Below are 27,303 nucleotides of genomic sequence, written 5' to 3'. Positions count from 1 at the left end.
ACACTTGTACAAACTTGTGGAAAAACACAACACAATATGATGGATAATACAGCGCGCTAACAAACTTGTTTTCACAAAATCTCTAACAATACTGACAAACTTATTGCGTCATTTGAGAGTTTATTTTATCACCAATTAGTTTTATTACTGCGCTCGCCATGTGTGCAATAAACTAATCACAAATGACCTTCATATGTATGCCGTAATAGCGTCACACATATGTGGCTAACACGGCTTCTCAAGAAATAAAGTAACCTATGGGCCACGTTGGCCACATATACGCAACACAAAAAAAAAAAATTTTTTTTTTGATATTTTAAGTGAAAAAAATGACGACAAACACTGCAATTACAATATTTATTTTAGAATTACTAATCAAATTATTTTCTAAATATTTTTTGGCCCCTGGGGAATTAGCTTGGCAGTCAACCTGAACCTGTTAAAGATAGGATGAGATGGTTGGGTAAACTTTGTGCTGTTGGGTAAACTTTATGTGCTAATCTAATCACTGGTGATCTGGCAAACTCACTAATCTGGTACCCCACAGGTCCCAACGTTGCCGGATTTGTGACAGTCGACCTGTGAGTGTGTGTAATAACTGCATTAGGATACAAGTTTAGGGTTATATTTTTGTATTGAAATTGAATCAAAATCATGACTCAGACCAGAGCAGCAAAGCAAAAGGCTCAAGCTAATGGGAGTGCTGTGGCCCAGGAGAGAACTGAGGGGGGGGGGATGTCCTCTGAATCACAGCCTTTTGAAATATACTGCTTGTCTGATGTTTGTGCCTCTGTGTGTGAATGATGTAAGGAGTGTGAGGAAATCAGGTGCCAACTCAGCATCGTTATGGGCCTATATGAGAGCTTGAAAGACAAGGTGAATGCCCTCGAAGGATTTAAATTGAGGGGCCCCATCAAGCTCTCAGCTGCCCACATCAACACTAGAGTTGCACTTGAACTTCACACAATACAGCGGCAACCACCAAGGCAGAATGCACTGGTCCCAAAGGAACTAGTTGTTGTCGGTGGCTATTGTCAGGGAAATGGGGAACATATTGTGCAAAGAGGATAGGTGGAACAGGACCAGGGTATGTCTGCCAGGGGGCAAAGGTTGATGACGTTGTAGAGCAGATATCATCTTTTAAGGGCACAAAAGGTGATATTGTTGTACACGTTGGCACTAATGATATTAAGAGTAGGAAATTGGATGAATTACTTAAGTAGTACAGGTCAATGTTAAAAAAAAAAAGCCATTAGTTACGGTTGAATTTGAAAGTGTCTGCAATTCTTCCCAGACACAATAGGAGGGAGTATATGATGAGAGCCTTGTCTATCAATTTGTTCCGGGAGAGACTGTGCAGGGCTCAAGGGGTAGAATTTTTCTCAGCCTGGTCTTTGCTTTTTAACAGGAGAGACTGCTTCTACTGGAATGGGATACACTTAAATAGAAAGGGTGGAAGAATATTTGCTGATGCAATCAAGACAGTTTTAGGTGGATTGGAAAACTGCTAGCTTGGGAAGGGGGGATACATAGAGTAATAGATTAACAGTAGCCACTGGAAGAGGTGAAAGTGATTATTGCATTGCTTCTATTAGAATGAGCAGCAGCCTGGAAAACAAGGTGTAGGGGATTCCAGAGACTGCTGTAAGTCATTGCAGAACAAGTAAATACATGTTCCACAATTAGGGTAGTTAAGAATAGGAACAGGTGCATGTATACTTGCGTGTACAACAATGCTAGGAGTTTAGTAAATAAATTTGATGAATTTGAGGTATTGCACAAAACATCAAAGGCAGATATTGTTGGGATATCAGACGTGGTGTCGCACAGATATAAGGAATTCAGAACTCGAATTTGGAAAGTAGAATATGTACAGGAAGGATAGACAGGATAGGAAGGGAGGAGGGGTTATGCTATTAGTTAAGAAACACAAAATCCAAGGAAGTACAGCCAGTCGACATGGCTGGACAGTGCAGTGCAGTGTCAAGTCAGTTTGGTGTGACATAAGCACTGGGAAAGCAAAATTGAGGAGTGTGTTATAGGCCTAATGAATCTGATGAGTATAATGAGCAATTGTGCAGAGAAACAGAGTGGGCCAGTAAATCAGAATGTCTTATAATGGGGGATTTTAATTTCCCAGAGATTGACTGGAATTTGTGAGTTGGTCACTCATACACTAGCAAGGCTTTTGTGGATTTATTGGATGATTGTTTTCTACAGCAGCATGTTCGGGAGGCAACTAGAGGGAGTAATACTTTTGATCTGATTATCAGCAGTGATTCTTCAGGCATTAAGAATCTGCAGATAAAGGAACCACTAGGGGCAGGGATCACAGCACGTTGAAGTGGGATTTACTCAAAGAGGTAACTAACATCAGGTGTAAAGGGAAGGGTTTTTGCTTTCATAAAGGTCACTAAGGTGGTCTGAGACAGTATTTAAATTCTATCAGTAGGACCAACTGATGATGTTATCAACAGCAAATTCAAAATGGGAAGCATTCAAAGATTTAAACTTGGAAGCTACTAGGCTTTTCATACAAATTAAAAAATATTGTTCAAGGTTTAGGCCTAAATGAATTCCAGATGAACTAATGAGACATGTGGCAGAGAAGAAAAATGCATGGGATACATATAAATTAACAGGTGATATGGAAGCCTAAGATAGATATAACTTTGTAACCAAGTCACAAAGGAGTTTAAGCGGGCAAAGGCAGAATATGAGAAACCTTTGGCAAAGGATGCAAAGAAAAACAGCAAAGAGTTCTTTACTTATGTTAGCATTAGAGGTATATGATGCAAGAAAGCAAGCTTATGCAGCATCAGCCAAAAAAAAAAAAACAAAACCTCCCATTTCACCCCTCCTCTAGTAAACTCTAGAAAGAAGGGGATGAATCAGATTGGTCCACTTGATAATCGATGGTTCAATTGTTGATGATCCTGCTCAGGTAGCTAACAAACTAAATGAGAATTTTGCATATATTAATGGAAACACTGCAGGATCATCTAGACAAGACTTCAGTTATAGCTTGGACACAGCATGGGTTTGTTAAGGGGAAGTCTTGTCTGACCAATTTGATTGGATACTATGATGTGGTCACAAAGCAACTGGATGCAAAGAATAATTCTGATATCATATATTCGGATTTTATAAAGGCTTTTGACACTGTTACACACGGAAGACTTCTGCAAAAATTGTAACATTGACAAATGTAAAGTACTGCATATGGGAAGCAGTAACCCCAGAGTAACGTTTCAACTGTGAGGTACTACACTGACAGTGGTAGAGAATGAAAAGGACCTGGGTGTAATTGTGCAGGCAGATACGAAGTTTTCTTAGCACTGCAGACGGTCTGCAAGAGTAGTTCATGGTGTCTTGTCAATGATATACGGGAATCTTTCTAGCAGGGATAAGGAGGTGAATATCCCCTTATATAAGCCAATGGTCAGGCCACACCTTCAATACTGTATACAGGTGTGGAGGCCTCATTTTAAGAAGGATGTAGAGCTGCTGGAACGAGTACAGAGCAGGGCAACAAGATTAGTGAATGGAATAAGATTCCTCTTGCAAAGAGAGGCTTAAGTTTTGCAAATTACAGCATCTGGAGACTAGGCACCTGCGTGTTGATCTGATTCAGGTGTATAAAAACTTGAATGGTATAAGCATGCTCAATGCTGATGGGATTCTTCCTCTTGTTCAGAATAATTGCCTGAGAAGGCATAAATTCAAATTGAGGAAAGACAGTTGTAGGATAGATGTGCAGAAGTTTGCCTTTAGACAGCGGGTGGTTGATTGCTGGAACAAATTTCCATCTGTTGTTGTAGAAGTTCATAGTTAAAATTCAAGGCAGAACTAGACAAACATTTGGAGCGAGTGGATGGGTGAAATGGGAAGGGTGTGTGTGTGTGTGTGTGTGTTTTTTTTGGCTGATCTATATAAGCTTGCTTTCTTGCATCATGTGCCTTTACTAATGCTAATATCTAAATGATGTTGGTTTTTTTTTTAGAAGCATTAGCAACTAAGGCCATATTGCTCCAGGGATATGCGGTGGTCATTCCCTGACCTTTCCGCATCCTCCATATTTGGTGGTGACGGGTTCGAATCCCGGTCTAATCAAGAAACATGTGCTACGCACCTGCTGCTCCTTCCCACCTGGCTACAGAGATGCCTATCTAAATGAAAACTGATAATAAAAAAGAAAAGTCATTATCAGAGAGTTAGCTCAAATCTCTAGGAATGTGAATATTTTAAGTGGGCTATGTACTACATAACCTCTGCAAAAAGGTTACAAGGATCCCATAATCTGATAAGTCGTGCACTTGGCCATTAGAAAGACTTTATGACTTGTAACTTGCACTCAACTGCTGATTTCTATTTTTAAGAACTTTTTTTATACATAAAATAAAAGTTGATTTCAAATTTAGAATCAGTGCTCAAAACAATATCAATTTATATTTTGTTTGCAAAGAGTAATTTTGGAAACTTTAACATTAAAGATAAAAATAACATTAAATGAAATACGGTAGAGCATCAGTTATTTGGAATAATTGATGTCAGACTTCTTCTGGATAGCCAAATTTTCTTGATAATTTTTTCTGGTAAGATTAAGTAAATTTAATCTTATTACGATTCCGGTCAGATTAAATAAATTTAATCTTACCTTACAATTAAATTAAATAAAAAAAAATTATAAACCAATATTGGAAAATAGAAACATCCACCAAGGCATTTTTATGATTTTTATACAAAACAGGAAAATTAGAAAGATTTTTAAATGCTCACAGTTTTTTCGACTTACCAATAACGAGTACAGACAATCTGTGCATCCCAGTGGCATTTGTACACACAGCAATTGTAACTCGCTCTTTTCTTATCTTAAAACTTGGTGTAGACATTTTTCTTTTAGTGGCTGGGGTTTTTCTCTGTAATTCTTTCCATAATAAGCCCGTCTTATCAACGTTATAAACTTTTTCTTTCTCATAATTTGTTATAACTGAAGCAAACTTACTTTTAAAGGACAATGCTGCCAATTCATCTGCAGAAAGTTTCTTACCTTGAATATCTAGTTTACATATACCGTGTCTCAGTTTAAAGTTTTTTCAGCCAACCTGTGCTTGCCTTAAAATCTTCATTACCTCTTAATTTTCAATTAAAATACAATCCTTTTTCATACAACATTGGGTCAGATACTGGTTCACCTAAACCTCACTCTGAAGAAAACAAAAAATAAAGTGAGTGCACTTTCAGGTTTAAACCTAGTCTTTTTTCCTGCTAGATCCTCCTTCGCTATCCATAATCGACACAAATTCTGTTATAGCATCGGAATTTTTCTTGATGTTGTAAACTGTTGAAATCCCCACATTAAACTCTGGAAAGTTTTCCTAAATTTTCACCTTTTCTAATTCTATTAATAATTTCCGTTTTTTGTTGCAATGTTAAAACTAAGAGTTTTATTTTTGTTCACATTTTACCATAAAAAATTAAGAAAAATAATAAATTGCACGGTTTCGGGCCAATATTATTCTTACCAAATCTGGCACTAAACTAATCTAAAATTCACTCATGGTTTCCGAGAAAACCCAGTAGTCTGTGATATTTTTCTAAAACATATTTCTGAAGGTCACATAGAATTCTAAAGGTCACAACCATAAAACAATAAAAACAGTTTGCAGTTTTTGGTTTATTGCACTTTTTGTTTGTACAATCTGTTATAAACGGATAATAAACTCGATCTTTCGCTTATTATAATCAAAAGTCAATTTGCAAATGTGATCACTATAACCCGAGCTTACTGTACTACCATTAATAAAAAAAGAAGAAATATCAGCCTTTCAAATTATTCCGGATAACTGGAGTTTTACTGTAGTTGTAAGTCCTAGAAAAAATTTCAGCCAGTTTCACTCCAAGGAATAATTATCATTAACTTTAAACACTACAACAGAATAATAGTGGTATTTTCGTCTGACACCAATATGAAATTTTTAGGCAAAACTCACAGAAATTTCTGCATATAGAATGTTTAGTTATCATGTTCATTTGTCATTCATATTACACATTCTGCTAGGAGGGTATTACATTCCAATGTTTATTACCCAACAAAGAGGAATATACATTTTATTTATTTACATACTTCTCACATACTGGGCATGCAGATCCTAAATTTTGGTGATAGAGCTGAACATAACACAGTACAGAGAGATAAATACAAAGCAGTTGTTTATATAAAAATATATGCAAAATGAGGATTAATGAAACAGAATAAAAAGTAACTTCTTATACATAGATGGGTTAAACATATAATCCAATTGTGGTGATTTTTAATACCTGGAAACAGAGCAGAGGACTAGCAAGAAAACGTTGAGTATGAGAGACAGGCAATGCAAAATAAGTTTTATGATGAGAATTCAAGTGTTGTATAGTGAATGGTATCTGTTTAAGAAGAGATGAAAAATCAGTAGGAGAGTTTATGGTAGTGCAAACAAAAAGAGACCTGTTGAGTTGTAGCCTGGAGTGAAGAAGGGTGATTTAGAAACAATGGCGAAGTGTTTTATTGTTTCAATGGCAAAAGGCAAGATGTTTTCAAAAGCACAGGAATTACCAATTTTACAGGAAGTATAAACTATTCATAAAAAGGAATTATAAATTTGCCACTCTTAAAAGTTCAGGAAGGATGCTTGATTAAACCGAGAAATCTGAAGTCTGATATATATAATGAAATCAATATGGCAAGAGGGATGAAAATTGGATCTGAATAAGACAAGTACCCGAATGTGTCAGTACTTGCAATATTCTGTTTCATTAATCCTAATTTTGTATATATGTTTATATATACAAAATATAAAAATATATACAAGGAAAGGAGACATACAAGACTACAACTACAGAGCTATTAAACTAATGATCCAGCCAATGAAGTAGTTAAAGAGGATTGTCAAAAGAAGACTAAGTTACAATGCAAGACCAGTTACCAAGGACCAGCTTAGCTTTATGAAAGGGAGAAGCACTACCGATGGAATATTTATAGCAAGGGTCCTGCACGAGAAGTGTAGGGAGAAAGAACAAGCTCTCCAATTAGCCTTCATAGACCTCAAAAAGGCTTATGACAGAGTACCTAGGAATCTTCTGTGGAAGTGTCTGAGGAAGAGGTGTATTCCTGAGACCTATGTCAAGCTTATCCAGGATATGTACTAGGATAGTAGAACTAGCGAGTTAGTGATGCCTTCTCACTGTTAATGCTGGCTTACACCAGGGCTCTGCCCTTAGCCCATTTCTATTCATCATCATAATCGACACACTAACCAGAGACATTCAGAGAAATGGCTCTGACAGTTTACTCTTTGCAGATGATAAGATGGGTAACAGTTCTAGAGTGGGAAGGTAAAGTCAACAGGAACAAAACAGAATACAAGGAGTGCTTTGGCAACCAAGACGGCTCTCTCAGCATTGGCAATGTACAGCTTAATAGGGTTAACAACTACAAGTACCTTGGGTCAGTGTTAGACACAAATGGCAGCTGTAAACAGGATCTCTGAAGTTGAATAAAATCTGGATGGGCCAAGTGGTGGGAAATGTCTGGTGTTTTGAGAGACAAGATGCCAACTAAACTGAAATCAAAAATTTACAAACAGGTGGTAAGGCCGTGCATTTTATATGGCTTGGAGTACTGGGCTGTCAGAAGCAAAAAAAAGAACAAGCTTTAATGTCAGCAGAAATGAGAATGCTAAGGTGGAGCTTGGGAATAACCCTGAGAGATAGAAGGCGGAATGAAGATGTGAGACAGGAGATGAAAACTGCACTTATTAACCTGAAGATTAGGGAGAGCAGACTTAGGTGGTGGGGCATGTCCAGTGCCACGAGTTTACCCACATTACCAAGCATGTACTTAGCTGCTAAGTTCCAGGTCGAAGTAGGAGGAGGCAAGCTGAAGATAACAATCAAGAGCAGAGTGTGGCAAGATATGCAGGAACTAGGGTTCACTCCAACAGACTGTGCCAACTATACTAAGGGGAGGCGTTCCATCCATGTCGCTGACCCCTAACCAGGACAAACAGCGTGGATAAAGTAAGTAGTGCTGATATCTTTTTCATAGAAAAAATCTCTGTTATGTTTTGTTTGTTTGTTTAGGGATTTATTAGGTGCATTGGCATCCATGGCCATAGTGTGCCATGTTATTATGTGGTACACACATTCAGATGAGATACCAATGCACTGAACTATCATTCATTGATCACTCATCACCAGATTACGTGCACTGTTAACTTTTGGAGTGATGGATGTTGCATATCTTCCTATAGTTTGGGTCACCTTCCAGGCTCTCCTTCCCTCTTTTAAATTCTGCTGCCCACTTCTCAACCATGGATTAGGAAGGGACATCCTTCCCTAATGTTGTAACCATATCTTCATTAATTGCCTTTGGTGTTAGTTCCTTTTCCCAAATATTTACTGGAACTGCATGAAACTTGGTGAGTTACTATTTGAAGTGTTATACATCAAGTACAGAAATTTTTAACTTTCCTTTATCTATCCTTCCCACTATCCTTTCTTACTCAGGCTATGAACTTTTCACTCATTGTGGATGTGCAACATATATCAAGTTCTCTGTGAAACACTTACTCCACAATAAAAAATAGGTAATGGTTCCTACTAGTCAACTAATCTTGGCAAATTTCTGTCAAGTGAAAGTCATCTTGTGTATATGTTTTACTATTTTGTTGGCCTTGCTGTTCTGAAGATTTTGAAAACTCAGCAGCTCCTCTTTATTCTCAGCATTTTTCTTCAAGAAATAATATACAGTCAGTCCTCGTATAACACGTGTTTACACTACACGAATTCGATCATACACGATTTATAAATAGGGGAACGATATCTTATATAACACGAACCGAATTTGCTTATGCATGATTCATCTTTGTGTTTACAAGAAATGGCAGTCGAACGCAGAATCATCCCAACTGAACGCAACACGATAGGAATGAAGAGAAGATTCTGAAAATGTATTTGTTTTTTTTATCAGTGAAGGGGAAACATATTTAACCATAATAACGTAAAAACCGACACAATTCCAGCTACCGGTATAATCGCAAATGCAATTAGATCGAATTTACTACCAGTTTATAACAGATTCCACTCGCAGAAACGCAACTGGAAATTGTTTTTATTGTTTTATGGTAGTAACCCCTAGAAAGGTGCTTTAGTAAAATTTGAAGTGTTAATAGTGTATCTCTGCCTTTACGGTGTTGTTTACTCAGTTCTACACGCACGCAGCTTTGTTTATGTGTATCAAGCGCGCCTCCTCGTTTTGTAATTGTGCTTTATTCCCTAAAAATGAGTAAAATACTTAAAATGTGTGAAAAGGAAGCGTCCTTGTGAAGACACTGCAGTTTCACAGAGAAAAACAAAAGCAATATTGATAAACAGAGGCGGACTGAGTCAAAAATTCTTACCCGAATTTATAGTGGCCTCATACTATGGTTTATGTATGAGTACAACCCAAAATCACACTGGCCTCCGGCCCACCGGGGTTTCCCCTGATAAGGCTTATGGCTAGTCCGCCTCTGTCGATAGAGAAAAAATATGAAATTGTGAAATGCTTTGAGCGAAATGAAAGACCATGTGATATTGCAAGTGCTACAGACCTAAATGAGGCAACGCCAAGAATTACAAAGAATGCACAGAAAATAAAAACAACTTTCATAGCAGGAACAACTCAAAGTGTAATTAAAATCCATTAGATTAAGACACAAAGAATTGGAAGAGATGGAACAGCTGTCATCTGTTTGGATAGAAAATCAAACAAAAAAGTTTGCTTACGATAGAAGCAAAAGCATTAGCAATATTTTATTACGTAATAGTCATAATAAAATACTTACGTATTACTTAAAATACTTAAGTAATTAAAATGCTTAGGTATTACGTATAATAATAAATAATCGTAATAAAATACTTACGTATTTTATTACGATTATTTATTGTGTTCGGTAATGTTTTGGTTACAAATGTGTGTTCAATCTTGGGTGGTTGGCACATAACCCTATTTTTCCCATAGGGCCTGTTGTTTATATTGCACGATTTTGCATTGCACGAGGGTTTCTAGGAACACAACTATCATGCTATACGAGGACTGACTGTATTCACAAAAAAATTTAATCAATTTAACAGCCAAAATTATTACAGCTTTATTTAAATAAATGAATTAAATTATAAGAATGGACTAAAAAAAAAAAAAATCCACTGCAGGATGGAAGCCTCCTTAACAATTCAGGTTGAGAAAAATGAACCATAATCTGCCATGCTGGTTGAGTGTGGGTTGGCAATCAATCGTATTAACAGTCAGGGGCTTGAACCACGGTCTACTCAAAGAGTGTGTGCTACTGGGCATAGGGTTAGCCACACTGCTGTCTTGCATCTTACATGTTCGAAAGGAAATGACCACAGCAGGGAGCATGTAAAATTTTGACCACCTTCAAGCCCGTTTTTGCTTTTCTTTTAATATTGCTGAAAATCATTCTTGTCATCTACCAAAACAAGAGCATGTCCTGCACAAAATGCTATACAACATTCATTTGATATCTACTGCATTCAAACTGTGAAAGCATCAAAATTCTACATTTCATCCAACAGAATTAAATTTCAAGGCAGGTATGAAAATATAGTACTCTTAATTTTATTCAGTTTATCGTCAAAAAATATTAAAACTGTGGGAATAACCTTCATATCATTACTGCTAATAGGTTAATTCAGAGATATTATTTTTTTATATTTCACTGCAATGATAAACTTTCAAATCAAAGTCAAAAGATTTTATAATGAATTCTTATGAATTTAATTAATCTACTTTACATTATTTTATCATCTTTGTAATGCAATATGATTAAACATACTCAAATTGTTAATAGCACTATACTTATCAAATACATTATTACAAAGTAATGCAATACCTTTGGTCCATAGAATGCACCATCTCCAGGATTAAGGGACCATGGCTGTCCAAACTCTTCTAAACTGGAGCTTAGTTGCTGAAATAATTAGAAAGGATTATAAACTAGGTTAATTGTCACTGTCCTTTAACGTCAATCATACCCATAGGAATTTTTCTCTATAATTGAAGGTTGATCAAAGTTTCAGGACTCACTTTGTATCTTGAAACAGTGGCATTGTAGTAAGTTGTGACTTGACACAATGGGTTTGGTGATTGCTCTGGACATAGTAACAAACAAATCACCCATTCATCTGTAGTCAACCTAAATTAGCTCACAATGGACAGCAGAATGCATTTTAAAATGAACGATTTTACTGAGTGGCATATTTGCACAAGATCATTTCAAATTAGGTACAACAGAAACCAATGAAATATTAAAGAAGCTTGTGAGAAAATGCTATGTGACTTTTCAGTGGTTTACAAAAGAGAGTTGTCCATTAAACATGTTCCTCACTCTGGCTGTGCTTTTCAACTTCAAAAAAACAATGATTCAATTGCTTGTGTTCATGGTCTGCTCAGAGTAACTGGCATTCAAGTATCTGCAAAGTTGCTAGCAAAACTGGTAATTCTAATGGGACATGTCAGTCAATTTTAATGCAAGATTGGAGAATGTAATCTGTTTCAGCCACATTTGTGCTTTGCATCTTCACTGATATTCATAGAGAGCAGCAAGTTTCACACATCAGGATATTCAATCAACATGCCACTACCAACTCACATTTTGTTTTTTCCATTATTATTGTGACAAACTGTGGGTATATGGTTATGATCCTGGAAAGAGAGGCCCTATCCTCTCAATGGAAGACTGTCTTTTCTAAAGCCCACAGAAGCAAGAAAATCTTGATTAAATGTTAAGATCGTGCTTATTTTTTTTTTTAACTCACAGGGCATGCAAGACAATTTCATTATGAAATTGTCCTGCATGAGAAAACATGAACCAGAAATACTCCAAAACAATTTTTTAGCAATAGCCAGGTTAGGTTAGATGTGTGTAAAATGCCAAAGTGAGAGTAAGGTTATGAAGCTTCAGTATATTTTATCTGTAAATGCACACATTCTTCAATTGGTTTGCTGGATGATAAACTTAAGTTACTGAGAGAATAAATAATGCAACCCACACCTGAGATCAATTAACTTGGCTGTGTTGTGAAAAAAAATCCAACGATGGAATTCAAATTTGGGACTCTTTCACTGTGTAGGAGGATAGTAATTATAACCTTTATACTAGCTGTGAGGGCAAAACTGCTAAAAAAAAAGTGGGCTTCACAAAAATTAGTGATTGCATCATGACAATATTTCTGCACACTTGGTGCTTTCCATTCAAGCATTTCTTGTGAAGCACTCCATCACTATGGTCTCCCGCCTGACATACCAGATTTAGTTCCCTGTGATTTCCCCCCCCCCCAAGCTTTAAGCCCCTTGAAAGGCCATAGATTTTAACAACAGAGGAAATTATCCAGAATATGATACAGGAACTATTAGCATTTTAAAAAGAAATGCTTCTATCAGAAATGCTTCTAGAAGTTGCAGAAGCATTGGAATTGGTGTATACAGTGTCAAGGCAGCTATTTTGAAGGAGATCTATCCAAATATCCAGTAATCTTCCTAAATTCCTAAATGTTAGTTACCTCTGAACTTTTTGATCACTCGTATGATTGAAAATCTGCACATATTGTCATCATTATTATGGTTATATGTAATAATTATTATTTATATTATTAAATTAAAAATTAACATTACCAAAGTAAGAAAGCTAATTTATAAATTAATCACCATCCAAATCTGTTATAACCAGTGGGTATACAGGTCACTATGATAGTATAAATCAGTTCTTCCATTCACCAGTTCCTAAACTGTTGCTGGTTTTTAGGAGCATCATCAATGACTTAGACCAGTGTTTCCCACTGGTCAACTTTCATAAGTTATATAGACCACAGGTTTCCCAACCTGTGGTCTATATAACTTATGAAAGTTGTCCATGGGGGCCTCACAATAAAAGAGCTTTTTTACAGTAGACAATGATCACTTTAACAGTGATGGGAAATACAGGTATTCCTATTGCAATCTGAGGTATACTACATATGTTAAGTATGAGTACGTATGACTGTATTTAAAATAGTTATTAATATATTTTTGCAAATGTTGGTTAATATTTTGTGTGGTACATGGTGTCTAAACTCAAATATAAAACTGGTATGCAGCTTTTGACTCAAATATAAACATAGCTGACTTATGGAAGGGGGAAAAAATAATAATAAATAAAATAAAAAAGCTTATACAAATATAATTTCACGGGGCCAATTTGCGCATTGTGCAGGCTGAAAAACCCAAAATAACTCATGGTAATAATAAATAAAGTTCTGCCCAATACTTAAGATAAGATCTGTTTGTAATGGAAACCTTACCATTGAAAATCTTTAAGTTTCATATGAGGCATATATATATATATATATATATATATTGTGTTTTTATCATTAAAGTCTATGTGATTATTTCTACTTTATCACTTGCTACATTAATGCTATTGTCATATGGCAATTGGACATTATTGGATATATTACTGGTTAATTGAATAAATTGCTTCGATTTGGTCAATTTATTCTATTTTCTGGTATTTATTTATTATCTATATAGGTAATTAGGTGTATCGGGAACAGGAAAACCAGTTAGCACGTGCAGTCTAACTTCTTCCTGGGGGTCTGTACATGTAATGGTAATAATAATAATAGTAATAAATGAAGCTAATATTATATATTTCAATCAAATATCAAATAAACAACAAATCAATGTCAACTAACATTCTTTTACCTGGTCATCTACCCGCTACTTCTTCTGGGGCTTTGAGCGGATCGATAGCCAGATTAAAGGAATGACTCATACCTACCCGTTTCTGTTATCCCTTTATCAGTTTTGCCTTTTTAGTGATATTTTTGTAAATAATTAGTTAATTTTAGATAAACTTTAATTAATTGATTTTTGATAAACTTTTTTAATTTTAATTTTTAGAAATATTTTTAATCTTTAGAATTATTTTTAATCTTAGAATCGGAATCAGCAAACTGGTATAGGTGATACAAAGCCCTCCAGGTGTAGTCCCCTGGGGGGGACTACACCTGGAGGGCTTTGTGTTATTATACTTTGTGTTACTATACTAACACAGGAACTGTGTTACTATACTTGTCCATAGTAGTAGAAAAAAAGTGAAAGGCCAAAAAAGCAATGAAAATGAAATTAGCACATTCTAATATAGTACGGACAAGGTAGTCCCAATGCAGTGTAATTTATTTAGGTAAAAAATAAAGGTTCAAGTTAGAATAAATAATGCTAATATAAACGTTTCCTTTAAGGGGTTACACTTAATATATATATATTTAATATATATATTGCATTTAATATATATTTATATTAAATTAAATTTAAATATAAATTTAATACATTTAATATATATATATTAAATGTAACCCCTTAAAGGAAACGTTTAAAAGTTACATAGGAAAAAGACATTTGTTTGTTTGTTTGGTTTTTAAGAGCATTAGCAACTAAAGCCATATTGCTCCGGGAATATGCAGTGGTCATTCCTTGACCTTTCCGCATCTTCCATATTTGGTGGTGACGGGCTCGAACCCCTGTCTAATCAAGAAGCGTGTGCTACGCACTGCTGCTCCTTCCCACCTGGCTACGAAGACGCAGGAAAAAGACGTATTCAGCTGTTGAAATGGATTCAGTGAATGAAAGATTAAAAAATCAGGTATGACAGATGCACCTAAAAGTGCAAAGCAGCATTAAAAGATGCAAGAGTGTATATAAGTTTGTATTAATATATTGAATAAAGTATGCATAAATGGATGTGAAAGTTACACAAAGTGCCAGTAACAAGAAGGGTAAGGAAAGTAGAAAAATAAGTGTAGCAGATTTGTGAGAGGCGAAAGAATGTTAATATCCTAAAGGTTATGATGAATTAAGAAAATTATGGGCTGAATTACCAAGGCAATAGAAAGTGGAAGAACTGTAAAGTAAAATTAGTATATCAAAACACTAGTAAAATAAAAATAAAAAATAAAATGGAAATAAAATGAAAAAAATTAAAGTGGTATAGCTGTCGTCAGATATGCTTGATCTGATGTCTGCTGAAATAAATATTGATACATGATCAGGTATTTCATCAGGGAGACTACACCTGACCATGTATCAGGAACTGTGTTACTATACTTGTCCATAGTAGTTGAAGAAAAGTGAAAGGCCAAAAAAGCAATGAAAATGAAATTAACACATTCTAATATAGTATGGACAAGGTAGTCCCAATGCAGTGTAATTTATTTAGGTAAAAAATAAAGGATCAAGTTAGAATAAATAATGCTAATATAAATATGTAGAATTTAATGTAGGATTTAATTTTGTATAGATAGGAATTCAGTGATTCAATAAATAAATTTGGAACAAGGATATGGTATAGTGTGAGGTATTAAGTTGACAATGGGGAAGGGAAAAATGAGTATTTAAATAAATAATGACAAAAAATAGTAAGAGAATAGTAGGAACGTTCGTATCACCCTCGTATACACTAATAGATTTACGAATGGGAAGAACAGTAGAAATAGACAGCAGAAAGACAAAAAGCAAAGAAAAAGTTATTAAATAACACTAAGCTTGCTGGGGTTTTGAAGTCAAACCTTACAGTAAGGGCTCTGGCATTTGTAAGCATTAGTATAACGGGGAGCTTATACCAAATATGCTTGTATTGAAAGTAAAAATATGTGTGGTGTTGAAACATGCCAAGAATTAAAAACAAAACTGAAAGTATAATAAGAAAATGAAAGTGAATGATACATGGAGTATTTCAAGAAATGTGTAGCAGAAATAAGCTGGTGGGAAAAATATACATAGTAGAAGAAAAAAGGCGGGGAGATGACGCGCACATATTCAGTAGAGTAGATGAATACAAACTTCAACTACATTGGGAATATAGCTACATGATAAAGCAATTTATAGTAGCGTAGTGGACTTAATAGTAAGCTGCGAAGAAATGCAAAACAGTGGGAAAAATAGTGACCTCTATTGTTCTATTTAGAATAGAAGTGTATGGAGATAATTTAAAATTAGTGTTGGAAAAAGAAATGCGGTTGGAATAGTATGACTTTACTGTGATAAAGTCATACAAAATTTTAAAAATAAAGAGCTGAACAATACGGTGGCAAAACCATATACAGGAACTCGCCGACTTACATAAATTTGACTTTACATAAGTTTTTGCTGGCCAGTGCAAACTTGAAAAAATCGTGGAAACGTATTTTGCATCCCGCAGGAGTAAATGGAGGTATCGTGAAAATATCATAATGTGAAGAAACCAATAACACATTGTTGTTGGTTTCTTTTTTTTTTTTGTAATTCGTTCCAAGTCCTAGGAAGTTGAAAATTTCGCTATATTACTAAGCTATTTATCTCTCTAAAAGGTCATATTTATATTCAAAATTGCACTATACTTTCATCGTTATCATATGTTCCCATTATAAGAATCAATTTTGAATGCCTTTGTGATATTTTTCAAAAGCACGTTTCTGGAGGTCACAACTAAAAAACAATAAAAACAATTTGCACTTTCCAGTTTATTGGGCTTTTCTGTTAGTGCATCTAATTATAAATGGGTAGTAAACTTGATCTTATCGCATTTGCAATAATACTGATAACTGCAATTGTGTGGTTTTTGCTGTATTAAGGTGAAATGTGTTCACTGAAATCTTCAATCATATAAAAAACAAATTTTCAGAAACTCCTCTTCATTCCTATTTATGTATTACAACGATGAAGGGAAAGCGACCAACGAAAAGTGCAAGTGGTGGTAGTGCCAGGAAACAAAACAAAATTGATTTAGAAATGAAGATGATTAATTAAGAAGCAGGACAAAGTTTGTCATCTATTGCAAGGGAATTAGGTCTTGCTGCTTCAACAGTGAATACTATATTAAAAGACAGTGCATGTATAAAAGAACATGTCAAAGGATCACACACTTAAAATCAACACCGATCGCAAAACAGCGTTCAGGTGCTATATTGAAGATGAAACAGCTGTTAATAATATGGATAGAAAATCAGATTCAGAAGCAAGTGCCCCTAAGTACAATGACCATTCAAGCAAAAGCAACAAGTATTTATTAAGTTATTAAGGATAAGTACGGCAAACCCCAACCCAAGTTCGTGGCAAGAAACGGGTGGTTTAATAAGTTCAGGCATCACACTGGTTTCCACAACGTTAAAGTATACGAGAAGTTGCCAGTGCCGATTCTGCAGCTGCAGAGAAATTTTGTGATGTGTTGGAAAAAAGAATGCGACTATTCAACACAACCAATTTTTAACATTGATGAGACGGCTCTGTATTGGAAAAAAAAAATGCCAGATTGAACATACATCGCCAAAGAGGAAAATACAATGCCAGGTTTCAAAGCATCAAAAGATAACGCCATGCTCTTGCTTGGTGCTAATGCAGCAGGAGATAAAGCCAACCTACCCGTGCATTCTCTCAAAGCCCCACCCGGGGCTTAGAGGGAAACAGGTATCCTGTGTGTTATCATACACAGCCTAAAACACTGATGGATCCAATATCTCTCTATTACAGAAGATTTAAGAGAAGTCCGGTTGGCCTGCCTCCCTAAAATCCACTCGTGCACACCTTCTCGATGGTAAGCCCTGTTACGTCACTTAGGTAGCAACGAACGTGTAGAGTGGTTCTCTTCAAGATGCCTGGTCAGCGTGAAGAGGAAAAGACCAAACCCTCCAGCATATGACAGCACGAAAAAACAAATGGCCCTCAGTCCCCAGCAGCTTTCACTCTCCCTCTTACGGCAGCGAGAGGATCACAGTGGAAGCAGAGGGTGCTAAGAATCTCTGGGTACGACCAGGCTGCCATGCACGGAAACTGAACTTGGCCTGTTATAACGTAAGATCACTCATCAGTGAAGACAGGATATTAGAGCTGGAAAAGGAATTAGAAAATGTGAATTGGAATATCATCGGTTTGGCTGAAACAAGAAGAAGAAATGAATCACTTATAAGTTTATCAAGTGGAAATCTGCTGTACACCAATGGAAACAGCGAAAGGAGTGAAGGTGGAGTTGGGTTTCTGGTCCATAAAGATTTTAAAAACAACATTTTGGAATTCAAAAGTACATCACCAAGGGTGTCAAGACTAATGCTCAAGATTTCTAAGAGGTACAAGCTAAAGATTATAATGATTTATGCACCAACATCCAGCCATGATGATGAAGAGGTTGAAGAAATGTACACCGAAATTGAGAGTCTTCTAGATGAGCAGAAAACCCACTACACTATTATTATGGGGGACTTCAATGCTAAGGTTGTAAAAAGACAAAACAGTGCAGAAAGGGGAACTATAGGAAATTTTGGAATTGGTGAAAGAAATGAAAGAGTTGAAAGACTTGTGGAATTTGCAGAATCTCAAGGACTGTCAGTAATGAACACTTTTTTCAAGAAAAGGGTGAACAGAAAGTGGACATGGAAGAGTCCAAATGGATTAACTACTAATGAAATCGACTTCATCCTCACTAACAGAAGATATATTGTGAATGATGTTACTGTCCTGAATAAGGTAAATGTTGGAAGTGATCACAGAATGGTAAGATGTACACTTGATATAGATGTAGGAAAGGAAAGGAAAAAATTGACTCAAGTAAATAATACAAAGGTCTTTGAGATAACAGAAGAGGAGAAAAAGCAGTATGTACTTGAACTTAAGAACAAGTTTGAGCTTCTGCAGACTGCTCAGGACCAAGATATCGACGAGTAATATTACAACTTTTTGAAAGTGATAAAGCCCAAGAAACCTATAGGGAAAAAGAAATCCAAAGAAGAAAAAATTAGTCAAGAAACACTTGTCATGATGAACCAAAGACGACAAATGAAAAGCAAGAAAAACACTGACAGGGAGAAAATTGAGTATACTGAGTTATGTAAAGAGACTCAGAGGACATAAGAAGATTTAACACAAGAAAAGTAGAACAAGCATTAAGGGAAAACAAAGGATTTAAATCAGCAGCCATGAGCAGTAATACAGAAAGACAAATGATACTGAAACTGAAGAATAGCGATGGTGTACTTATAAACAACAGAGAAGGCATAATTCAAATAGCAGAAGACTACTATAGAGAATTATACAAGGAGCAGGGGAATGATGCCAGCAGTGGGGAAGATGGATTGCAAAGTAGCAACACATACGACATACCCAATATTCTTCCTGATGAGGTAGAACATGCATTGAAGAAAATGAAGAATCAGAAAGCCCCAGGGGAAGATGAAGTTACTGTAGAGTTGTTAAAATTGGGAGGAAGAGACATAACACAAAAACTGGCAAGGCTCTTCACAAATTGCATTAGAAAAGGTATGACGCCTAAGCAGTGGAATAATGCAATCATAGTTTTGCTGATTAAGAAAGGAGATAAATCAGAAATTGGAAATTATAGACCAATTAGCTTGTTATCCCACATCTACAAGTTGTTCACAAGGTTCATTACTAACAGATTAGAAAGAATACTTGATGAGAATCAACCGAAAGAGCAAGCTGGCTTTACGACAGGATTCTCAACTATGGATCACCTTCACGTAATATCACAGCTAATGGAGAAAGCAAATAAATATAAAACACCGTTATGCCTGGCATTTGTGGATTATGAAAAGGCATTTGACTCCATACAGCATAAGGCAATGTTTCGGGAACTGGAAAGACAAGGCATAGATACCCCATATATTATGATTTTGAAGAAAATATATGAGAGTGCTACCTCCTTTATTGGACTAGACAAAGACAGTAGGAAATTTAAAATCGAGAAAGGAGTTCGACAAGGAGACACAATATCTCCGAAGCTGTTTACTGCTGCCCTTGAGGAAGCTTTCAGAAGATTAGACTGGTCGCAGAAAGGAGTCAATGTGAACGGAGAGTACCTAAACCATTTACGATTTGCAGATGACATTGTGGTCATAAGCCACGATCCCAAAGAATTAGAGGAAAATCTTAATCAGTTATGCACAGTTAGTAAGGATTTTGGACTAAAGATGAATATGGCTAAAACAAAAGTAATGATGAACAAGTATGCCACAGAAAGGGAAATAATGATTGAAGGAACAGTAATTGAAAAGGTGGAGTCATATACTTATCTGGGACAAGTTATTAGCTGTAATAATGATAAATGGCTGATAAATAATGATCTGGGACAAGTTATTAGCTGTAATAATGATAAATGGCTGGACGTCAAGAGAAGAATAAATTTTGGGTGGATAGCATTCAGGAAATATAGTCACATACTGAAGAGCAATATCCCTTGTCTGAAACGTAAAATAATGAACCAATGTATACTCCCCACCATGACTTATGGAAGTGAAACTTGGGCACTCACCAAAAGAATGGAAGAGAAGCTGAGAATCACACAGCGAAGAATGGAACGAATTATATTGGGAATCAGACTGTTAGATAAGATGAGAAACACATGGATTAGGCAGCAAACTCAAGTAAAGGACATTCTTATCAAAACTAAAGAACTAAAATGGTCTTGGGCAGGACACATAGCTCGAAGACATGATGACAGATGGACTAAGAAAATAACAGAATGGTATCCAAGAGGAGCTAGAAGAAAACCTGGAAGACAAAGGCGGAGATGGATAGATGAAATTCATGAGTTTTTGAGTAGTAAATGGATGGCCAGTGCTCAAAACAGAAGGAACTGGAAAGTTGCTGGAGAGGCCTTCATCCTGCAGTGGATTGAAAATGGCTGATGATGATGACCAGTGCATTTCCAATCAAACCAGAGAGCATGGATAACAATATTACTCTTTGAGGATTGGTTTAAATGCTGATTCATTCCTGAGGTTGAAAAATATTGTAAACACAACGACGTTCCTTTCAAGATTTTGATTCTATTAGATAATGCTCCTGGACATCCTATGCATCTAGATGATTTCAATTCGAACGTGAGAGTCACATTTCTACCACCAAACACGACTTCACTCATCCAACCTATGGATCAGGGTGTTGTTTCGAATTTAAATGCATACTATTTATGCACAGCATTTGCCCAGGGATTGTCTGCAGTAGATGATGAGAAAAATTTTATGTTAAGAGACTTAGAAATCTTACAATGTTTACCACGCCATCTTAAACATTGATAAGGCCTGGATGGAAATGATTAAAAGTTTTTTAAATGCCGCATGGAAGAAAATATATCCACGGCACGTAAAAGGCTTTGAACAATTTGAAAAAGATGAATCATATGAACAGGTTACAGACAAGATTGCAAAGGCTGCAGAGCTACTTCAGTTGGAGGTTTTGTCAAAGATATGGAGGAATTAATAGAAGAAGAAGAGAAGAAATTATCTAATGAAGAACTTAGACAGGCAGCGATAGTGAAAGAAGAAAATGCTGATGAAGCTCAAGACGGACCAAATGATGAGCCGAGACACTTCATCACCAGAGATGTCAATGGCATTTCGAGAAATTGCATCGGCAATGGCGAGGTTTGAGAAGATGGATCCTGACAGCAAACGATTCTTAAAATTTAACAGAGGAGTGAAGATATGCTTGCGATGAAAAAAAAATCCACCATCCAGTCATCCAATAATATGTTCTTTTGTGAGGTTGAGTGGCCGACCCCTTTAAAATCTCTACAGCCCTCAAACTCCGCAGCGGTGTACTTATCTGCTGAAGAAGTCGATTCTGGCAATGATGCTCAAGAGGTAAAACTTACTGAGGTTATGCCTGTCTCCTCTCTTTTTTTGTAATTTTATAATTTTGAATTTTTTTTTAAATTGCACTTTTGTAATTTTTCCTGCGCATGAGATAAAAAATTGAATAAATACAATAAATAATTCTATTGATGTGTTTGTCAATCAATTCAGCGAGCACAGCACAAGCATGGGGGAAATTCCGACGTCGAGGAGTTCCTGTACACGTTAGACCAAATGATGAGGCTACATTACATTAAGCTGAATAGTCTCATATAAGGAAATGATTTTAAAATGAAGATTGATGCAATAAAGCATCATATGTTTAAGAGTGTAAATATTCTTTATAATATAATATTAGTATAAATACAGCATAGAAAACTCGTAAATGAAAAAACTACGTTTGTAGTTTGAAGGGGCATCATTTTATCTGTATCTCATATTGTGCTCCTCCTTCACGAGTTGCCATGTATTGCACTACATCGAATAAGAATAAGTAACGCTTCACCAAAAGAGAAGACTATTGTTACTTATTCTCGGTGGGCACCACCACCCATACAGCACCGTTTCAAGGCTTGCTGGCCCTTCATCGTGGGTGGGCAGGCACCCTGGTATTGCAGACATGATAATCCAGTTGTGAAGATAATCACACAATATGAGAGATGCAAGAAGGTGTACATAATAATGTTAAAATGAAGATTGATGCAATAAAGCATCATATGTTTAAGAGAGTAAATATTCTATATAATATTGGTGTAAATACACCATAGAAAACTCTTAAACAAAAAAACTATGTTAGTAGTGTGAAGGGGCATCATTTTATCTGTATCTCATATTGTGCTCCTCCTTCACAACGAGTTGCGATGTATTGCACTACCTCAAATAAGTAGCACTTCACCAAAAGAGAAGACTATTGTTACTTATTCTCGGTGGGCACCACCACCCAGACGGCACCGTTTCAAGGCTTGTTGGCACTTCATTGGTGGGTGGGCAGGCACCCTGGTATTGCAGACATGACAATCCAGTTGTGAAGATAATCACACATTATATTAAATAAATTTAACTTTGATGTCATCTACCTTGCCAACTGGCATTCCAATATTTCCAAGAAAATATATAAAAATATAATTTTTACCCAAACCGTCAGATTAGCTAACATAAGTAGTAACCAACTTCTGTTCACCAAAGCACTACAACTCCCTTATAATAAGTTGGTCAACAATAATATCCCTATTTACTTTGTAAAATACTTATATATAGTTTCCCATGTTATCAGAAATAAATTCAGTTATAATTTACTATGTACTGGTCAGTTGTAAAATTATCTGGTGGAATTCCACTACTTGGTAATAATAGCTATACATGATTTCCAATGAAACTATTTTCTTCGGATTGATTCTTTGTCTCTTTACTCACAAAGTTTCTAATGTTATGTTTTCACTTTTCTCATGTATAATTGGATTTGTTTTAATAATTATTCATGAAATTACTTATAATCTGCCCATGTTGAGTCTTTGCTGATTTCTACTAATTGTTTTAAGATACGGTTTATATTATATGTAGAATTTGCCTATTTTTATGGGTCTTGGATTTTTCAAGCATGTGTTAACATACTACACCTTTGAAAATCCATCTCTAGATTTTCTACTAAAATTATATAGCAACCATCAGATTTTAGTGACTTTGATCTTTACCACTAAACTTTGCATAAATCACTTTATACAATCTCCTAACTACATCACTATTAGGTATAGAGACATCCAAAATTTTTGGTCCCTTGGAATTACTTCTTATTCTTCCTTCTTAAGATTGAACTGTTTCATGTTTACAGACATGTTACCTGTTCTTTCATAATTGGATTCTTAACTACATTACCACTGGATATATCAACTAGTTCTTTATCCTTGGATTCATTTACTATTCTTTCCATAGTGAATTCACACCTGATACTACCTATGGATTTATCTAGTTTTATATACATGGAATTAATTCCTGTTCTTCCATACCATTGCTGTTTCCTTGGAATTGTTTCATACACATGGACTTATTTCCTGTTCTTTTATTGCTGGATCCTTAACTACACCACCTTTGGATCTAAAGTTACCATGTTACTTATATCCCTGGAATTATATCACTTCATAACTAGATTCTTAACTACACTACCATTGGATATAATGTCAACTGATTCTTTGTCCTTGGATTCATTTACTATTCTTTCCACAGTGAAATCACGCCTGATACTACCTGTGGATTCTTCTAGTTTTATATACATGGACTTATTTCCTGTTATTTTATAATTGGATCTAAAGTCACCACATTACTTATATCCCTGGAATTATATCACATTCTTTAATCCATGAATTAAATTAGTTCTTTTTCCTTCGATGTATTTTCTTGCTAAATTGGATTCTTACTACACTTTTTTTTTGGACTATAGATCATAATTATTAATCTGTTTATATCTCAAAACATTTGATGATTCTTGTTTTCTATACTCTGATATGTTTACAATCATTCCCTTATATGAGACTATTCAGCTTAATATAAAGCAGCCTCATCATTTGGTCTAACATATATATTGTTTTGCCACTGTATTGTTCAACACTCTTTATTTTTCTATTAAAAGTAGCATGTTTATTTTTATAATTTTGTATGACTTTATCACTGTAAAGTCATACTATTCCAACCACATTTCTTTTTCTAACGCTAATTTTAAATTATCGCCATACACTTCTATTCTAAATACAACAATAGAAGTCACTATTTTTCCCACTGTTTTGCATTTTTTCGCAGCTTACTACTAAGTCCGCTACGCTACTATAAATTGCTTTATCATGTAGATATATCGCTATTGTAGTTGAAGTTTGCATTCATCTACTCTACTGAATATGTGCGCTTCATCTCTCTGCCTTTTTCCTTCTACTACATATTTTTTACGCCAGCTTATTTCTGATACGCATTTCTTTAAATACTCCGGGTATCGTTCACTTTCATTTTCTCATTATACTTTTGGTTTCGTTTTTTAATCTCAGCACGTTTCGACACTACACATATTTTTACTTTCAATACAAGCATTTGGTATTAGCTCCCTTTTATACTAACACTTACAAATGCCAGAGCCCTTACTATACAGTTGGGCTTCACAACCCCAGCAAGCTTAGTGTTATCTAATAACTTTTTCTTTGCTTTTTTTGTTGTTCTGCCGTATATTTCTACTGTTCTTCCTGTTCGTAAAACTATTAGTGTACATATGAGGGTGATATGAACATTCCTACTATCCTATTTCTATTACTATTTTTCATCTTTATTTATTTAAAATACTCCTTTTTCCCTTCCCATCTTCAACTTAATACCTCACCCTATAACATATGCTTGAGGGTGATATGAACATTCCTACTATCCTATTTCTAGTCTTTATTTATTTAAAATACTCCTTTTTCCCTTCCCCATCATCAACTTAATACCTCACCCTATACCATATACTTGTTCCCAATTTATTTATTGAATCATTGAATTCCTATCTATACAAAATTAAATCCTACACTAAATTCTACATATTTATATGAACCATATTTATTCTAACTTGATCCTTATTTTTACCTAAATAAATTACACTGCACTGAGACTACCTTGTCCATACTGTATTAGAATGGGCAAATTTCATTTTCAACGAAATTTCATTTCACTTTTCTTCTACACTACTATGGACAAGTTTGTTATTTGGTTTTTAGGAGCATTAGCAACTAAGGCCATATTGCTCTGGGAAATGCGGTGGTCATTCCCTGACCTTTCCTCATCCTCCGTATTTGGTGGTGACGGGCTTGAACCCCGGTCTAACCAAGAAGCGTGTGCTACGCACTGCTGCTCCTTCCCAGCTGGCTACGGAGGCGCCCTATGGACAAGTATAGTAATGCAGTTCCTGATACATGATCAGGTGTAGTCACCCCGATGAAATGTATCAACATTTATTTCAGCTGACAACAGATCAAGTATATTTGCATTACCTATATTCGACCATTTTCTAAATATGACATATCTGACGACAGCTATACCACTTTAATTTTTTTCATTTTATTTTTTATTTTTATTTTATTAATATTTTGATGTACTAATTTTACTTTACAATTCTTCCACTTTCTATTGGCTTGGTAATTCAGCCCATAATATTCTTAATTTGTCATAACCTTTAGGATATTAACATTCTTTCACCTTTCACAAATCTACTACAGTTCTTTTTCTACTTTCCTCACAACCGGACTCCCTCTGCCTGAGATTGTCTAACTACAACCCCAATTGAAGAGGCCTTTAAAAATTCCTTCAGTCATTGATGGGATTCAAATCCAGACCTCTCCAAATCAGTGTGATGAAACCACTTTACTATCGTGGAGGACTCCTCCATGCTATCCTATTTCCTGTAAGGTCATTAACCCTAGCCGAAGTTAGCACTTTTTTCCTCTAAATGCCTGCTTTGCACCACCAATCTACCTTCTTATACTGCCTCTAAGCTGTACCATTCATTATTTGTTTTGAATTCACTAATCTCCCATTTTTTCTACACTTTTACCATCTTAAATTTACTTCACTCACCTTTGGTTGTATATTTGTTAGCCAAATATTTCTTCTTATTTCCTCATTTCTAATATGATTTTACCATTCCTTCCATTTGTTAGTTCCATTTATTTTTCTAAAAAAACACATTTCTGAATATTTTTGATCTTCAGGTTAAAAGAGGCTTAAAAATTGACTTATAAAACAGCTAATCTTGTTTCTTAGTAATTTCTCTCTCTCTCTCTTTTGTTCTAAATGAATACTACTGACTTTCTATATGTCTTGGTTTACTTATTCTACTGTTACTTTCTATGTCTAACTTTCTGTCTTCATTAAAGTTCCTAGATATGCAAAATTAATACAGTATATCCTCATTAATTTGATACTGGATTATTAGAAATGCAAAGTCCCTACTGTTCCCAACCATGATGTAGGGTTTTACATGCATTTTATCTTGGATTATTTGAAATTTCTCTACAATGAAATTTGGTGTGAATAGCTTACCTAATTCAAAAAGAAGGCTGGCAAGTGTCGTAAAGCAGGGCCTACAGGTAGGCCCCGCTTTACGACACTTCAATTTACAGTATTTCACAATAATGCCCTTTTAAAATAATAAAGAAGAAAAAAAAAATTATATATATAAAAAGAAAATTTGAAAACTCAAGCGTAAATGCAACACAGGAAGTGAGTACCTAGATGGCACTAATGTCAATGTCAGTTGTTTTCTCCTTATCTGCCAGTGAGTTGTGAGCTGTGTCGTCAATGTGTTGTGAGCTGTGTCTTAAATTTTAATAATTTCCTGTGTTCATCAGTGATGTATTATTTTAAATAAATTGCGCAGCCATGTCTTTTAGCATTAGCATCAGTAAAGGTATGATGCAAGAAAGCAAGCTTATATAGTATCAGGCAAAAAAAAACACCTTCTCATTTCACCCATCTACTCGCTCCAAACATTTCTCTAGTTCTGCCTTGAATCTATTTTAGCTATTTTAGCATTGAAGAAGACTGCTTCTACAATAACAGATGGAAGTTTGTTCCAGCAATCAACCACTCGCTGGC

At 35.4% G+C, this 27,303-nt stretch overlaps 1 protein-coding gene across 2 annotated transcripts in view; it reads right to left on the bottom strand.

Moving 5' to 3' along the window:
• The window catches only part of ThrRS (threonine--tRNA ligase), a 236,872-nt gene that overhangs the window by 46,079 nt on the left and 163,490 nt on the right, over positions 1-27,303 (bottom strand). For both annotated transcript variants that reach the window (XM_090368570.1, XM_090368569.1), the window contains exon 14: positions 10,935-11,012. In XM_090368570.1, the coding sequence (XP_090224696.1) occupies positions 10,935-11,012 (78 nt within the window). The remainder of the gene's footprint in view (positions 1-10,934; positions 11,013-27,303) is intronic.

This window comes from Mastigoproctus giganteus, chromosome 2 (genome assembly GCF_048544385.1).
Source record: "Mastigoproctus giganteus isolate SK-2022 chromosome 2, ASM4854438v1, whole genome shotgun sequence".
In the NCBI taxonomy this organism is placed as follows: Eukaryota; Metazoa; Arthropoda; class Arachnida; order Uropygi; family Thelyphonidae; genus Mastigoproctus; species Mastigoproctus giganteus.
This window is presented reverse-complemented; position numbering and strand designations above follow the sequence as displayed.